The 18,595-nt window shown below is 34.8% G+C and overlaps 1 protein-coding gene and 1 pseudogene across 1 annotated transcript; both read left to right on the top strand.

Moving 5' to 3' along the window:
• Positions 1-221: 221 nt before the first annotated feature.
• LOC128208691 (protein dispatched homolog 1-like) lies at positions 222-6,124 on the top strand (annotated as a pseudogene).
• A 7,552-nt stretch (positions 6,125-13,676) lies between these two features.
• On the top strand, positions 13,677-14,975 carry LOC128208690 (acetylcholine receptor subunit delta-like). Its single transcript, XM_052912237.1, has one exon. It carries the CDS (start codon positions 13,677-13,679, stop codon positions 14,973-14,975), a length of 1,299 nt encoding a protein of 432 aa, XP_052768197.1.
• Positions 14,976-18,595: the final 3,620 nt, after the last annotated feature.

Here is an 18,595-nt window from a genome sequence, read left to right as displayed (position 1 = left end):
TATATATGTGAAAAACTACAGAAACAAGCTCAGTAGCCAAAAGGTTACACATAAACCTTGTTTAATAGCACAGGGTAAACGCAATAGACATAGAACACAAAAACAAAAAAATCACAAACAAGAAACATGGAACAACAGCACAAAACTCCACAATCAACACAGTGCATATATAATATATAAAAACTAGGTATGTTTACCAAGGATTGTTAGGCACGTCTTCAATGCATAAGGTGAGTGCCCAAGCGACACAAACGCACAACCACCACAAACAGACCACAAACACATTAAAAGCTGTATCAACAAATGATTAGATAATTGTCTTTGAACGGTCACTGAAACACGACGTCACTGGAACACATGTTTCCTTGTAAGTTTACAATTTATCCGTTGCATACGTTTTGACACGGTTGTTGACTCACTCCCTGTTCATGTTATTGACCTTAACCATAGTACTGTTAGCAAGTGAACTTAGTAATAGGTGGTGGTGTTAGTAGTTTATACTCCGGGTCCCGGCGTGAGAACATTGAAGGGTCCCAGAGTGACAGTTCAACCACCACACCCCTATCCTGGGCGGTGAACCAGTACTAGGTGCCTTCACTTCTGCAAGGAACTGACAACTTCTGTACATGCCAGGGACAGTGGTACAGTGCGAATGGACGTAGAAAGGAGTTCATAACCAATCACAACAGAAGTGACCTGGTTCTTAGTAATAGGTACGCGTCAGTCCGTTTATAAGAGCACGATCATAATGTGTTTTTTATCCAAACGCAGTTTGAAATAGTAAGTTTTCGGATATGAAAGAGTGTAAGGCTACGGTTAAATTAGCCGTTTATGTAAAAACAATGCAAACTGTATGACTCCTTTGCGGGTGTATGAGCCAATCCCTTGGTAGTAATGTCCACGTTGAAATCGCTCGATCGCTAACGGTGGAGGTAAGTAATGTTGACAGACTGTAAATGTTGCGCGTGATTCAGAATTCAATTGGTTTACTCCGATTAAGCAAAAGCCACGAACATCCAATGTACTAAGCATAAAATAAGATAAAACATGTTTATTTCAGTGACATTTTTTCAATATTATTTCTTCTTGTGAACACCAATAGTTCAAATTGTGTTGATACCAATTTCTTGTAGCTCGATTGTGCCCTGGTCTTACAGAAAAGCCATCGCATTTATGCAAGCCCGTAGCCTGACTTACAAAACGCTCAAGTTAAATGCATCATTTCCGAATATACTAGAGGTAAAAACATGTGCAATGTGTTAAATAAGTATTGTTTACATATATATTAAGACAATGTCCGTTTATTTTGTTGCTATATAGCATGCACACATATGAAATGTTTGAAGATGTTTTACATTCATGGTAAACTTTTCCGACTACTAGTATGTTCGATTAACTAACATTATGATTAAAAATATACCTCTTTCAGGATGAATAAATTTGTCAAACATTTAGTCAATACTTTTAACTAGATAGCAAGAGTTATCTAATAAGCGTATTTTGCGAAATATAATGCTTTAAAATATTTATACCTTTTTGACAGATCCCTTTCTTCCACCTCAGATAAGTACATCCATTAATTTAACCATGCTAGAAATTCTTATCTTGCCCACGGGTGAAGATAAAATGCCCGTATGAAACTTCTTTTAATGGTCACCACAGTGTCATTACCTCCCTTGTTGAAGACTGTCGTCTGTAGCGCATCATGGAAACCATGTCTTGTGGCAATATTTAGAACGCTAGTTAATTATTTCTCGCTTCAAATGTCACTAGAAAACAGTTTTCACGCACCTTTCAAGAAATAATGCTTCACTCTTCTTAGAACTATTTAAAGACCGATCAGACCATTTACATACTCTGAATCACTGCGCGAATATCCATGACAACCACGAATTATCGCATATCCGTACGCAATTATTTTCACTAAGTACAAAAGAGTTCTAGCAAAAAAATACACTTTTACTTAATTTTGTTTAACTGAGATGGGAGAAAAAGCATCTACCATAGCCGCTCGTGTAAGATAGGTTCATCCCGACCCTCGCGCAGGGTGTTTTGCGGAAACTCGGTAAACCTCGTTTCCGCAAAACACCCTACGCTCGGGTCGGAATGAACCTATCTTACACTCTCGGCCATGGAAGATACTTATAATCTCGTACTGGCTGAACGACCGCTTCACCTTTAAAAACAAGACGACGTTCGACCGCTACCAGAGCTTGATTTGGGAAGGCGTGAGTCCTTATTCAACGCCCATGAAGACAGACTTTAGTAAGTTACCAAGAACACTGAACTACTTAAAAAAGGAAATACTTAAACTTCCAAAAATATTCAATATTCAGCAGCAAAGTTGTCATTTTTTTGTGAATGAGAAAATTTTTCACACACAATAAAATGGGCTCAACATGTTTGGGTTTTTTAACAATAATGTATATATGTTGCGTATTTAAAGTATTGAAAGAGTATAAACCAAGTAAAAGAAGTAAATACTTACTAATTAAATGTTTCCTGTAATAAGACAGTTTTTATAATCTTGCAATTGCTGATATCTTGCAATACCGTTAACGACGTTTAATCATTTGAGCGGCATTAAGTTTTGTTTTACTATTGCAAAGCCCAATTTGTCAATAAATCAATTGCTGTGTTTTGAGAAAGATTTCCTGGTGATTAAATAAGGATGACGTGAGATATAACTTATTGTTTGTGGGTGATGATAAGCAATGTCCATACCGCCACACTCTTAGTAGATTAAGTTTGTTTCCTGTAGGTGTCTTCTATTGAAACCGTATTGTTTACCTCGGCATACAAGTAAACTTGACATTGGGACGTTTCTCCTCCGGTTATGTTGAGGGAAAGCCAGTCATGGAACGATGGGAAGCATTAAAGAAGAGGTAAGTTATCTAATCAGTCGGAGCTCCTCGACCATTTTTATCGAAAACATACTCAGAAATCGGTATTTTTAAGTTGCAAGTAGATCGCGTAGAAATTTATTTTAGCAGTTAAAATTAATGACTTTACTCTTGGAAATCTTAAATATGCTTGCAATAATACACTTCACTGGCAATCAATTTAAACTAAGATTGAATGTAATAGGTATGCTATTCCTAAGGTAAAAGGTTTATGAATCTGTTTGTTTTGGCTTTAATGGATGGAGCCAAAACTATTTCCTCCTTTAAATGCAAGGTCAAGCAGCTCCTCTTACGTTCGATTTATTATAATTGTATTTGCTTTTTTCTAAATCGCATTTTATGATGTTTCAAATAGTTCATGTCATGTCATTCATATAGATAGATGTTTCAACTACATACGATATGCATATATTTTATCAAATCAATTTTAATATGAGATTGTACTGACTATTTTGTTTAATTTCCAAATATCTCTGATATATAGTTTTTATATTATAGTTTTTTATTATTGTCTACGCTAGATATTTGTTATTAATTTAGCTAGTTATTTATTTAGATATATTTATGTGGCTCAATGTGAAACCTTTATAACCATACCGTGATAATTTAGTATAATGTTTAAGTATTACTTTGTCACACAACACAATATCTAAAGGACAATAGTGGAACTAAGAGTTTTGTTTGAACGCCTTTTTGTGAAATCCTTAACATATAATATTGATAATATCCCTTTTATTTATTCATGTATATTGTTTTACAACTGTTTTGTTTTCATTTTAAATGTCCATGTAAATTGTAAACGTTATGTTGGAATGAATCCATCTATCTAGCTTACTAAGCCCAGTAGCAAAATATCTAGCAAAGACTCTGTTTAAGACCAAACAGACCGTGACCGAGGGACATCCAACCAACGAACGAACGAACGAACAAAACAATACAGACTAACAAATGCATTAACATATATGCATATGTGTATATAAATGTTCGGGTCATCGCCTTGGAATGGTCATCGAAAAAGGAGTTCAATGGGGTTTAAGCAAGGTTAGGTGGACATAACCTCACACTCGTCGATACTAGCAGCTATAAACCTGATTGAACGTTTAGTTCAGTTGTTAGATTTTTAAATTAACTTTGGCGTTTTCATTTTGTATTTTAACAGATGAAGAATATGCCTCCCGGTTTACAAAATGGATTTCAACTCACGAAATATTACTGGCATTCCCTATCTGTGCAGAAGGTATATTGTATATATAATACTTATAATATACTGGCATTCCTTCCTCTGTACTCCATATGATGAAAAAGCGAAAAAAAAGGAAATTGGCGAAAACTGACATAAACTTGGTATCGATGTGTACAATGCATTGAAACTTACTAACTGAAGTACCACATATATTACAATTAATTTATTTTTCGCATTTTTTCTGTATTTTTCCATCAAAAAAGATTACTAGGTATTTCTACCTAGAAGAATTCATTCCTTATGCGTGATTGGCTATTCGATGTTATCACATGATATTACCAGGTTACGTATATAGCTTAAATATTCCAACTAAATAGGGTAAGCCTTCGTAGCATAGTGGATAAAACACTGGACTGCAATTTTGCCGACACCGGTTCGAACCCGTTCTTCAAATCGATTTTTTTTCATTTTGGTATTTCTTTACAATTATGATATGAAAGATTAAAAAAAATATACTTGTCCTGAAATTCGTTATAGAAAAATGCTTTTTTTGGTGCCAATCTGGTGTACAGTCCCTTTAAGAATGCATATTTGATAAACTAGTATTTATTCTGACATTCCCAATTTGTACATAAGTTGAATATATTTGACTTAATACACTCCTGTCGTACAAATTTATCATTGTGTGTAGGTTCTATTCTTGATCCTATGGAGATTAAGGGGATTTTAGACCAAATATACCATCGAAAAAACATCCCATGCCTTTTTGACAGGGTGGACAAAGCATCCCACATCATTTTGACAAGGTTGACAAAAAGCCAATATTGTCAACTCTGTCAAATGCTCTGAAATGTTTTGCAATGGGTTGGTTTGCCAATTAGGGCTGTATGAAAAAAGGATGACGTGGTTATGCTTTGACAGAGGAATATTGGTCAGAGATTCATGTATCTGAGATATGATTGAAGATAACAGACACAAAGGGCAATACATTTTAAGAGCAATACACTTTTCTTTTTTTAAATCTGAATTTAAGTCACAAAGTATACATTTAAAAAAATAAAACGATTGCATTAATCTGGTATATTTTTCGTTTACAGACAATATCGGATAACGCCATATTTGGAATCGTTTTTGGAATCGTTCTTGCGCTTCCAATTTTGACGAAAGCGACGCAGAATATCGTCATCGGTGTCTGTGCCACGTTTTCCATGTGTTGCAGTACAATATGCGTTATTGGCATAATTCCGCTGATAGGCTGGAAACTAGTTGTAAGTTTGAATGGGTATATCCTTTATTTCAAATGCTGGTAATTTATACCAAACGTATGAACACTACTGACTCGATTTGCTGGATAAAGAATTTTTACGATACTGTTTTAGCTATTGTTGCAAAATCACAACAGGTACAACATTTCATGTTACAGCTTGATCCATTTTGCTTGACGGTTTTTTTTTCGAATCGGCAAAAATATAAATGGTCGGTAATCGGTAGATGCCATGTTTGAATATGGCGTATCTTTATACATTCCTTATTAAATTCTATTTTTTCAGATTCTCGAATCCTTGAATATGTGTATGGTTGTTGGTTTGACTGTTGATTATGTCGTACATCTTGCGGAAGGATACCACACGTCACAAAAAGCAGACCGGAAGTCACGTGTTCAAGACATGCTCGAAGTCATGGGCATTTCCGTTTTTCAGGCGCTTGCACAACGCTTGGAGCCAGCGTATTATGTTCTTTGCTCAAATCCAGTTCATCGTTCGCTTCGGAATATTTTTTGTTTTGTTCAATCGGGTTTTCTTTGTTATTTTCACTTGGACTATTTTCCACAATAATGGGCATTATGAAGCCGAGCGGAAACACCGGTGATATTAAGATGTTTTATAGAAAAGTGAAAAAAAAACATTCAGAAAATGCTGTTGTTGAAAATATGACGTAAGCAAACATTTGAGTCTGTATTACTCATTTAATAGTCCCGGTTTTCATGCTAGATTGTGCATTGTTGTTTTGTTTTGATAGATGTGCTGTTAAAAAATGATAGAAATGAAATTAAAAACGTGTTCATTATTTAGTGTTGTGTTTAACATTTCGATTGCTTTCGAAATTGTAAAGCGATGGCATATCAAACTATTTATAAATACTGTTTATTTGTGATAATTCCGAAATTTACTTTCACATAAACAAATCAGTCAACCGAAGCAACAGCATTTGATTTTTAGACTATCTGCGCATGCGCGCATGTAGTCTTAAGACCGCAAACTCCAATGAACTACTTCTATTCATGTCGTTTTAACCCATTTTTTTGTCTCAATGCGCTCTATGTTTAGCAGAATGACGTCAAAATCATAAAAATAGATTAGTTGTATTGCGTTCCGAGAATGAGTTCTTGCTTGTTCGGCTATTTCCGCGCTGTATTTCTGTATCCTGGCGTTTTATTTTTAGCAGGACATAACTATTTTTAGATCGTTATATTTACAAGATTAATGGGTAAAAAAATGGAGGCTCTGGTAGGCAGTTAACATACTGATATCCACTCTGAGTTTAGCCCAAGATGTATTACCAACCGTAAGTGTCCCATCGCCTGCATGGTTTGTTATTATAACCTGGTGTGACTCTGAAGCACGCTTATTTGTAATGGTGTATTTTTGATATTACCCTTTTATGAGATAAGAAAGAAAAATGATTGTCTGAAAGTCAAATGGTTGTTTCTCGGGTTTCGCGTTGCTAATGCTTCAAATACTATGATTTGCCTGCTATACAAAATACTATTCATTCTATGATTTGTAGGTGAATAAGATGTTTTCATTTTTCTGCGTAGTAGCTTCGTTCCGGTGTATTCTTGCCATTGTTTTGTACATAAGGCTTTCAATTTATTCTAACACACATGCCCTGATACGACATTGAGTCATTCATACGTTTAGTTTGGATTTAACCTGTAAAACATCTAAAGTGTGCGAAGCCTTCATAACAGCACTAGAATTATTTCTACACAGATATTTACGTAACACATAAATAACATTTATTTATCAATAAAACTTGAAAAAGCACAATCATATTCCCATTCTTAAAACAGACAATTTCCGATAATCTAAATATAGTTTCAACATCATAAACTGACAGATTTTCTAAAAATAGTTTCTACATACATTAACTGACCACATGTTTGTCCTCACCGCGGGAAAACGACCCATCTGAAAAGCTCTGCATTTTTTAGCTAAAGAGATATTGAAGGATGTTGCACCCTTTCCTTTCTGGTGGCACCCCTCTGCCCTCATTTAGACCAGCATAGGCACCGTACTATCTTCATATATATTAATGCTTAAGCTTGTTAAAGACATCTTTTGTTTTGATTAAAACTTGTAAGAAGATTATAAATGCATTCAAACATTACATAGTTGGCACTTGAAACCTAACAACGTTTTAATTAAACTTCATTCTAAACACTTTCTGTCAAATCCATAATGTTTTTATCCCTAAAGCCCGATACAATGTGCCATTTTTTTCCCCTAAGCACCCTGGCCATTTCCTGCGGCATTTTTCTGAAGCACCCTGTCCTTTTTAAAACCTTTCTTAAACTCTACGTGTTGTCATTGCTGAAATAGTATACTTAGTACACTACTCTGAAGGACATTTACCCATCGTTTTCACTGAATGAATACGGTTAACATGACCGAGGGTATTCAATAATTGGGGTTGTTGAGTGTTCTTATAAACCCAATTTTTATATCTAAAATATCAAGTATAGAACATTATTGAAGATTATTGAAGACGAAGGTTAGAAATAAAGATAATTATATTTACAATGAAGTAAACAACAATGAAAGAAAACAACTTGTTCCCGTCGGCAGCATGATCGATATCTGGTCCTCTGACTTTCTAGGCAATGTCCTTACCTCAGCGCCACATACAAATTACAATGGAACGGTTGTTCTATAACATAATACACACAATAAAAAATAATGGGCATTGTCACAATTGCAACAACAGTTGTCAACCTGTAAATATCTGTGTTTATTTTCGAAAGGTATTGCGAACATAACTTCAAACAATTCTATCAGTATTGTGGATTTAAGGTAGAAGGTTGTTAATTGGCGTTAAGATACTTTATCCAATCAGCTATTTCTTTCAATATCCGAGTATATAAACAAATACACTGGCCAAATTAGAAAATTCCGCTTTAGATAATAACGCATTTATTTTTCGATGGAGTTTGCAAAATCATATGTTTTGTTCTAACGCAGACCTCACAAATTACAGTAAATGGAGTGTTTTACTGTTCATGACATCGAACTAAAAAGCCCATTTGGGTTAAGTACTGTACTGACATTGGTAATTTTCGGAAATATGAAACATAATGTCCGTAAATTCCGGATTTAATCAAACAATGGGCAGTCGTACTATTGACAATATATAGCTGCTTAACTAAGGAGTAGTAAATATAACACATCCTAATGAGTTAAACCTTAATAAAACAATAATTAACAAATGAAACATGATATAAAGTGACATTCGCAAGTTAACAGACAATTAAGGATGATATATTGAACGGAGCGAAGCTGCCATTAATGAACTCTGACTAACATCATAAAGGGTCAAATTAAGCTCTCTAATAATTTAGATTAGAATATTAAATAACCGATATGTTTTTGTATTAATGAAAACATGTGTATTCAGGTACGCAGTAAATTTATTACATGCTGTAAAACAGAATTGAATAATGATGTGTTTACGTTGTTTTAATATAACTATTTACACATTAAAAACGAAGTATGGTATTTTGTTCAGGTAAATGTTATGGATAAATGAATGGCTACATGTTTTATGTAGGCTCTACCCTCCAACGAATGTGTTGGACAGTCAATCAACATGACACCAATGCACTTTTGTCAAATTAACTACAAGGCAACAGCGCGTCAGTACATTCCGTTTCGCTTCAAACCAGAACCAGCAAGATGTGGTAAAAGAGTCCTGCCATTATTAGTAAACAAGTAAATTTGTTCCCCGCATTTCAAAGTTACGTGTACTTCCTGTAGCACGGCAACATTTCAATATCACAGGCATTCGGTTCAACTAGCTTCTTAAGAGTAGTCACACTCACGGTATTGTAAACATCTATTTTATTGTTGATTTGACCAATAGTTACGATCAGAACTGCGTTGCGAGTTACGGAAATAGGTATGACAAGCGTCGCCCAAAAAAACAATAAAACCTTCAGGACAAGCCCAGTAGTCGAAATTTCAAAACTAAGCCCTGTTTAGAGGCACATGACAAGCGCCCATACGACAATGAACTTATAAGAGACATAATAGTACTGCAAATCAGATCACATTTTTTGCATATTAAGAGGGGAAACTTGCCTGCCAACAAGGAGTTTCATACACCAAAATGTTCGCAAGGGTATGTAGTTTATGGAATGGCTAATCGTTTGGCTCAAGTCCGATGCGAAGCTAAAAAAAATCCAAGATGGCGTCCAAGATGGCCGACAAAACACAAACATTTAGTGAGTATTCGTATTTGCTAATTTTGCTTTTTTTTAGTTTTTATAAAGTACAACCTTCAAATACACAAACACCACAAACAAACTACACACCATTCGGAACTCCTCGGCCATTTTTATCGAAAACAACCTCGGATGTATGCCGGTACATCAGTTGAAGTAGTACGTAAATTTTTGAATTACATGTATATCAATAATTAAATGTAGTGTTTGAGAGTTGTATTTATTGATCTAAGTTTGAATTGATTGCCAGTGAAGGGTATTATGGCAAACATAATTAAGTTTCCCAAGAGTTAAGTCATAACGTTAAACCTTTAATAAAATTACTACGCGATCTACTTGCAGCGGACTTAAACGTACCACTTTTTTAGTATGTAAACCGTCCAAATACATCCGAGGTTGTTTTCGATAAAAATGGCCGAGGAGCTCCGAATGACCACACACTCCTCCAAATAGCATTTTCGATAAATCCAATCCATGTATTTTTGTTGTGCTATACGGATGACCTATAACCATTACTTTGCTAAGTTTCCCAACTCATTAACGTAAATAACGTTCCAGTTTTATTGTAATGTTACGGACGTGTCTAAATCGGGGTAAACATTCATTGTTCGTTAATGTGAAATCGTTATTACTTTGCAAACATTTCTGGACAGAAACAACGAGAGTGCCATTACTGAAATTCTATATCCTTTTAATTAGACCTTCGTAAATGCGTCCATATCATAATGAATCATTGATTACAAAAACCTAAAATAAAGCTCTTGCAGGACGGTTATAGTTAATAGTGAACTCGGATTAGCGTGAATATGTGTTTGGAAAAACTGGTAAAAATATGTTCTTGATTATATTACTACACATACTAAACATACTTGTATACATAGTGTACATATCCATGTTTGTTTTAGTGTTAAAAGCTTAAAAGGGGCTAGACACCAGATGATACACATGTTTTTTTCGCATTTTTTGACTATTTTTTCCAATTCGAATTTTACTGGATTTCTCTTATACCTTAAAACCTGTATAATTATGTATCGGTTCTAAACATGTCACGTTTACACGCTGCATATGCACACTATAAACTGGGAAACCATTATGCGCTATTGTAAACGGGTAAAGTCAGCTGAGACAGCGTCAAAATATACTTTTAATAATGTAAAATGGTGCATTGTCGTCCTCAAACTTGCTCGTATTTACAATTCTAGACTTTTTTTAAGAACAAATGCATTTGCCGCTTTGGGGACTTTAAGGTGTCTAGTCCTTTTAAAGCTAGTATTTGAATCGTCAGCCAAAATGTCTTTCATGATGAAGATACTGTATTCACTGGAGTAGTATAAGTTATTGTGAGTATTTTATTATCTGCATATGATTCATAAATAGTTTTATGCTTGTTAACCATTTCTTTTAATTCAATCTATGGGTTTGAACATGCTACGGAAAAAAGAAAAATGGGAACGTAGCCTAACCAAGGACGTCTATTTTCTTTTAGACGTTACAAATAACAGTATGTAATAAAAAATATTCCAGTCCAATACCTTAAGCCTTTGAGATAGAAAAAGCTCCATTTTCACTAAACATAGTTCTATGACAATGCATTGAATTGGTGTGAACAACATTCACATCCATGCAATCAGTGGCTTAATCATTTTATTTTTTTAAAGGTGATTTGTTTAACTCTCTTATTATCTGGTAACTAGTTAAGGGATTTAAAATGTTCAATATCAATAAAAAAATGTTCCATGCTTAGAGGAAAGAGTATAAACTTGTTCTGCATTATTTGAAACGTCAAAGTCAATGCCATTAAACATTATGTTCCAAGCTTAGAGGAAACAGTATTAACTTGTTCTGCATTATTTGAAACGTCAAAGTCAATGCCATTAAACAGAGAAAAAAACATAAAAAAACAGAAACACGGAATAACTAAACAAAACTCCACTTACAACAACCTGCATAATATATAATTTATAAAAATAGGATGTTTATCAAGAACTCTACCGCCTTTGAACTGTCAGTAAAATGTAAATTTTCTTGAATAATATTTTGTATTAAAGCCATGAAGTCGGTGGTATGAAAATATTCATTGAAACATTTTAAAACTGAATTTCAGCTTGTCTGATCAACATTAAAAGACAATAAATGAGACAGGTAGATATCTAAGGCCTGGTGTCACTTTCTTTTAAAGTTGTACTAACGTAATCTTTGAAGGAAAGGTTTAGCTAATACGTTTCGTTTTATTTTTAATGATTTTTTCCCCAGTTCTAGTAAAATGATGTTTTTATTATGAAACTCTATGATCACACAATGTTAAACCTTTTATTTGTTACAACAGACTGTGTGTGATGCTCATAGTTTCAAACAGTAACTGTATCGTATAAAAATGCTTTAGGTAATCTTAATTGTATTGCTCCGTCTGCAGATACATTTAGGATCCCTAATTATTGAAGTACTTGTGGTTTGCCTATTAGTTTACTTTCATTTGTTTTATTATTAAGCTTTCTCCAGTTGATGCATACTTTAATAAGATTTACCTTTTGCGTTTTTACTTTATTCAGGATTGTTGGGATAAGAGTGAGCTTATTCACACAAACTGGTTTAAAACCCCAGTTAACTTACATTTTACTGACCGTTCCAAGGCTTACCTAACAATCCTTGGTAATCAGACCTAGCTTTTTATAAAGTATATATACGCACTGTGTTGTTTGTTGAGTTATGTTCTGTTGTTCAATGTTTCTTGTTTGTGATTTTTTGTGATATATGTCTTTGGCGTTTACCGTATGCCATGAAACGGGATTTATGTTTAAACTTTTGTCTACTGAGCTAGTTTCTGTATTGAGTTCATATAAATATTGAATAGGAAGCAAGAGTATTTAATTAATTGTTGTTTGGTTATTTAATAAATGTATTTGCGGATTATGTTCATGTTGTAAATAGGATTCGTAAGCGTAGGAAAAGAAAAAAAAATACAACAATTAAACTGACGCACTAAAACACGACAAGGGATCATTTTTTGAACCATTGCAGCTGATGGTGAAAAGCGAACAAACCAAGAGCGAACACATGCACTAGCAATGTAAAAAGTTTTCGACCTAGATTTTGCGTCTTTTCGGTGTTTACGTGTCTTGTTTTCATTTTGTCGCCTGCCGCCATTCTGCATGTCCATGTTTCAATAAATATAATACTAATAAGAAATTACCAAAAGGAAATCCAGTTGAGATCGTGTAAGGTCAGATAAAATAGCGAATAAACGTAGGGAGAGCATTCAATAATATCATGACAAGTCCAGTTGTCGAACATTCAAAATCCAGCCCTGTGTAGGGGCTTAAGGCAAGGTCCACAACAACAATGACCTAGAGACACAAACATTTAACACCACATACACATAACAAACACTAAAAGCGAATATATACTACATAAATAAATACAAACAACCATAAACAGACAACCACATCAAAATTGCGTTACACTATCATTTCAAGCCACATCCTACAATAATACAATGTAAACAAGAGAGACAGGGGATGTTATCAAACATTTAAATGTGAACCCTGTTTCAGACAGAAGGTTAGGGCCAAAATGATACTAAAGAAGATACATACACTCACAAACACCACAAACAGACCGCTCACGCAACGATAAATCTTTCCTGATAAACGGATGGGATTACCGCCAAAAAACGGTGAAAGTCTATTTAATTTGAACACGAGTCTACTGTGGGTTTAAACTCGTTTATATGTCCATAACCTAGCACTTTTCCTAACATTAATAAATGATTACAAAGTTATGTATATTTGACTCATTAGAACCAGCATCGCCTTAAAATAATGAAGAATAAAGTAGAAATAAGATATGCATTAATAAAGAACTTAAAAACCGAATAACTCACGTAATATAAAATACAGAAGGACCGAAACCGCGTACTACAAAGATAGTTTGTGATCAAACGTTATATGGAATATTAATAGGTGAAAAATGAATAATGGTGAACAAATGACCCATTGGTAGTTAAGAAGTGTACAAACACTAAATGACTGATTGTATAAAATGTAAAAAGAAATGTGTGAACATGCTTCTTATTGTTTCCTGACAGGTAAATATGGTGGTCCGCTGGCTGGCTATATGCGTTCTTCTGTCGGCTCTACACATCAACTTATGTTCTGGTCAAACGATAAACGACACCACCACACTTTTATCAGATTTGTTACAAGGTTACAGCTTGTCTGTCCGTCCCGCTGCGAACCAAAGCCAACCAGTCGAGGTAAAAGCGACCTTCTTTTTGGTCTCCATTGAAGACTTTGAAGAAACAAAAGAAAAACTGTCCATACTAATGGTCATAACCTTTGTGTGGACAGATAAGAGGATGACGTGGAATCCCGCTGATTACGGAGGTTTGAATGACATCACTATACCGTCAGACATGGTTTGGAAACCAATGATAATTCTAACGAGCGCCGTCGGAGAAATTGTGCCGATAGGGATAGATGCCAGTTGGTTGCCCGTCAGGTTTCATTTCAGCGGGGTTGCAGCATGGTCACCAGGAGAAAGTATCAGCTCGAACTGCCCAATGAACGTGAAGTATTTTCCTTTTGATACACAGGTTTGTGAATTTATGTTCATACCCTGGGGCTTTAAACCGAACGAGGTAGTAATGCGGAAGCAAAATGACGTCGTGCAAAATGACTTATTCTCGGAAAACGGGCAGTGGGAATTCTTAGAGTCGGAGATAATAACGGACACTCAACCTGGTTATTCGTCCATAACAGCGCATATTCGACTTCAGCGCAGATCAGCGTTTTTTCTCGTCAATTTTGTGTTCCCTGTTGTTTTTATTACGCTGTTAAATCTGCTGGTGTTTTGCCTTCCCGTCGAAAGCGGAGAGAGAATGACGTTTACAGTCACAGTTCTGCTAGCAGTGGCCGTGTTTATGACCATTGTAGCAGCCAATCTCCCAAAAAATTCCAAAGACTCTGCACTCATTGGCTATTTTTTCCTACTAAATATGGCGCAAGATGCACTTATTGTGATCGAAACCGCAATCAGCATTATTGCATTCTACAAAACTGGAGAAGTTCCCAGACCATTGGTAAAGGTTGTCAATTTTCTTTCAAGGCGATCACAAAACAATGTTTCTCCTGAACCAAATGTTCCAGACGACAAGAGTTCCCTTTCTCTTTCCGTTGTAGAGAAAACGAACCTGGAAAACAGCGTTGCATTCAATTATCAATTAATCGATGACGACAAAGCAGTGAACAGCATAAACCATGGTCAAGAGCCGACTGTAACTTGGTTTATGGTCAGTAAGACAATTGACAAATTTGCATTTTGGTCGAATGTGGTTTGTTTTAGCTTTTCTATAACAGCTTATTTTGCCATGTCTGTTGTCGGGGCTAATTAGTGCATAACAAACTTGACTTTCTGAAAGATAACTTATAACGATCAAATATGTTTTTATTGTATTCAATCCGTATTAAACAGTTAATAAAAATGTCTATATATGTTAATATCGGATCTATCAAAGCAGTATCTAATTATGAACTACCTTGTGATCCACTTGAAGTAAGAACAAATCCTGATAAAAATCCAAAAGCAACATAGGAACCGTTGTTACGGCTATAACCATCAATTCACCTTATTGATACGTGAATTAAACTTATATTTAATTCTTAGTTATCATCAAACCATACGTTGGGTAACTATGTTGTCATGAAAGATGGGACAGTAGAACAAGAAATCGTTTAAATTGCAGCTGTGAAAATCCTATAAAGTGAATATATTTAATCTCTAGCTGTGGATACTAATGTATATGCTTCAAAAGGTGTTGAATTAGTAAATCAACTTCTAAATTAAACCCCAAATGGCGTATGGAAAGGAGACTTTCTTACTCACATTCGGAGCTCCTCGGCCAGTTTTATCGAAAACAACCTCGGATGTATATGGACCTCAGAAAGTATCTCAGAAAGTAGAAGGCCGTGATTGCATTTGCAAACGAAACTTGGTGTGAATTTTCCGACCTACTTTTTTGTGGTATACTGTGAAATCATTAATGTTCGTGTGCATGAAATTTCGTGGTTTGCCGAAAAAAAACAATTTCGTGGGTACTTGAATTCGTGGATTTTCATTTTTGAAAAAAAAAAATCGAAGATGCGATCGTCCTTGATCGTCTGCATAATATCCACGCGCTGGCCCACGCGCTGGCCCGTGATTTCCGTCTTCTACGTCACTCGGTTTATGACACTCGCTAATGTGGTACGACATGCCAATTAGTGCATATACCCATGTCACTTATCGATTTAATTGGGAATAAAGGTAATAAAAGAAGATGTACCCTGATCATAAATACAGATAGGGGAAGCCATTGAATGCCAGTTAAGAATTTTGCAAACTGTGAAAACACCGAAAAGGTGCGTATATTGTCACGTTCGGTGCTTAGTAACCTTCAATGTACTAGTAATCGATTAATTATTTCATTAAATAAAAAAATCGAGTACAGACACTCATCACGCACATCTTGTAAACTTGGAGATTTTCATTAACAGCACACGTTTAAACACGTGCTTATAACTGTCATTTGCTGCATAAAACACATTTAATTGATTTGGTTCATTATTTGTTAAAGGCAGTTATAATATATATTAAGAGAATAATGATCGTAAGTTTTACAGTGAGACAGGTTTAAACACTGTATACTGCGACCTCTGTAAATAATATACTAGAGTATGTACGTAACAAGGCAATTGAAAAAGTGAATAAAGGGTTTATATTTCGTGGGATCTTGAATTCGAGGATCACCCAACCCACGAAAACCACGAACATTAATGCCCCACGAACATTAAGGATTTCACAGTATACATACATGGTCGTTGTTTGATTGATTTGATTTTCTTCCTGACAGAAGTCTTATCGGGAAATATTATAAGTTACGGGGTTAGTAGATGACCCGATATGGGATATACGGGGCAAAGGAAACCATAGAATATGGTCTCCTGCGTCCCGTATATCCCATATCGGATCACCTACTTACCGCGTAACGTATATATCACGTCGACAACCTGTTTACATGATTAAATGTTTCATTTAGTCATCGAAATCGAAAAATTGACGCCATTTTGGTACGATATAAATTTGGTGACCCAATATGGAAAAAATATGGGGTCCTGGACAATGGCGTTGCGTCATTTATGTTGTAGGCGTGATATAACTGCTTTTTGTTAGTGTGTTTAAGGCAATGGGTGCGTTTATTCCCCCGTTAACATATGTGATATGGGTTTGGCGTTGTCGACATAATCAAAGAAAAAGAATAACACATGATAGATGTGTGTGTATGTGTGCGATAATAATAACATTTATACATTATTATTTTATAATTCGATTTTTCTATTTAATCATAGTATGTAATGTTTGCATCTTCCTATATGTGTTTTAAGAGTATATGATTATCTATATTAATATAAAAAAATGTTCTAATGAAGTCCGACTGGAATACATTCTGTCTTTATGCTCATTTCACGCTCATGTGTGTTGTTATTTGCAATAAATACTGGTTGAACTATTTTTGTATGTCCAATACTTTGGATAAAAAATAAGCTTTTTTAAAACTTCGATCCTGTAAATCGTCAGTTCGTGTGGGTTTTTTTCTATAACAACAGTAAATTCTAAACACTAAACAGGTACTCATTTCACTTATCATTCTAAACTTTTATACGATCTAATTGCTTTTCATAACGATAATATGATTTTCTTTAGGAACTAGAGTGTTAATGTTGCATTTAAGGATTGATCGCATTTTTTTCTTGCGTTTATGCTATATGAACGCAGTAGGGCACGCTAGCGCGCTTCATGGTCATTTCGCTATTACTACTGCGTTCATACAGCATAAACACATGAAAAACAATGCGATCAATACTTATATTAACGTTAACAAAAAATATTCCTTGCTATTCAAAATAAGCAGTAACTTATGCAAATGAGTAATTGTTCTTAAAGATGTGTAACCAACAACATACGTTTGTATAAAATAATAGCTGATTTTTGTAACGTTGTATATCATTGGTTAAATGACGTCACGCTTATCCAATCGGAGCACAATAATGAAGTAAACAATGACGTCATAACTCCGTGCGTGTTATTCAACATGAACGTGAAGTTTTATAGATCTAAACAAAGGACTAGGAGAATGTAAATATACTTTACGGCATGTATGCAAACGAATATTCGAATATTCAATCAAACGTTTGGTATTCGAATGCCAAATCGGTATTCGAATAATCGATGTATCATGGTAAATTAATAAAATAATTTAAACATTTTACCTACAACTGTGTTGTTGTGTATAAAATTCATATGTCTTGTTTGGCATGATATATGAAGCCTAGTCTGACGGTCCATGCTCGTGTTTTAATCTATGAGGTCATTATTCTATAATTGGAGGCTTAATAACAACACGGAATTAAAAAACCGCGTTACAACGCGTGTACCTGTCAAAAGGTCCGATCTAATAAATTAATGATTCTGTACACAACACATTACCGTAAATATTGTTTCGGTCTAATGTGATGTAATGTCCAATTTGGGTATAACAATGATCCTATACAGGTCATTGTTTGTTAATGTGAAATCGTAATTGCAAACATGTATTGGCAGAAACAACGAGAGTGCCATAACTCAAATTCTATAGCCTTTATACCGCCTGGGTACGGTCAGAAAGCACGAATTCTTTAACACTAAAGAGCTTAATGGCATCGAAATCGGTGAAAATCAGTTATTGTCATATATGAAAATATTTATTCTTTTGTATGCTGATGACACAGCAATTGTCTGTGAAACTGCAAATGATTTACAAGATTGTTTAAATGCATATTATGACTACTGTCTTACATGGCATTTAAAAGTAAATATTGATAAAAACAAAGATTGTAATATTCTCATCTGGTAGAATGACAAATCACACTTTCCAATTTGATCATATGGACATAGAAACTGTGAAAGGTTACAAGTATCTAGGAATATATTTAAGTC

This window comes from Mya arenaria, chromosome 11 (assembly GCF_026914265.1).
Source record: "Mya arenaria isolate MELC-2E11 chromosome 11, ASM2691426v1".
NCBI lineage: Eukaryota > Metazoa > Mollusca > Bivalvia > Myida > Myidae > Mya > Mya arenaria.
The sequence above is the reverse complement of the archived record's forward strand: the minus strand, read 5'-3'. Positions and strand labels throughout refer to the sequence as shown.

What these genes read in the sequence shown, in the direction of transcription:
- LOC128208690 (XM_052912237.1), top strand. Translation starts at nt 13,677, where the DNA reads ATGGTGGTCCGCTGGCTGGCTATATGCGTTCTTCTGTCGGCTCTACAC.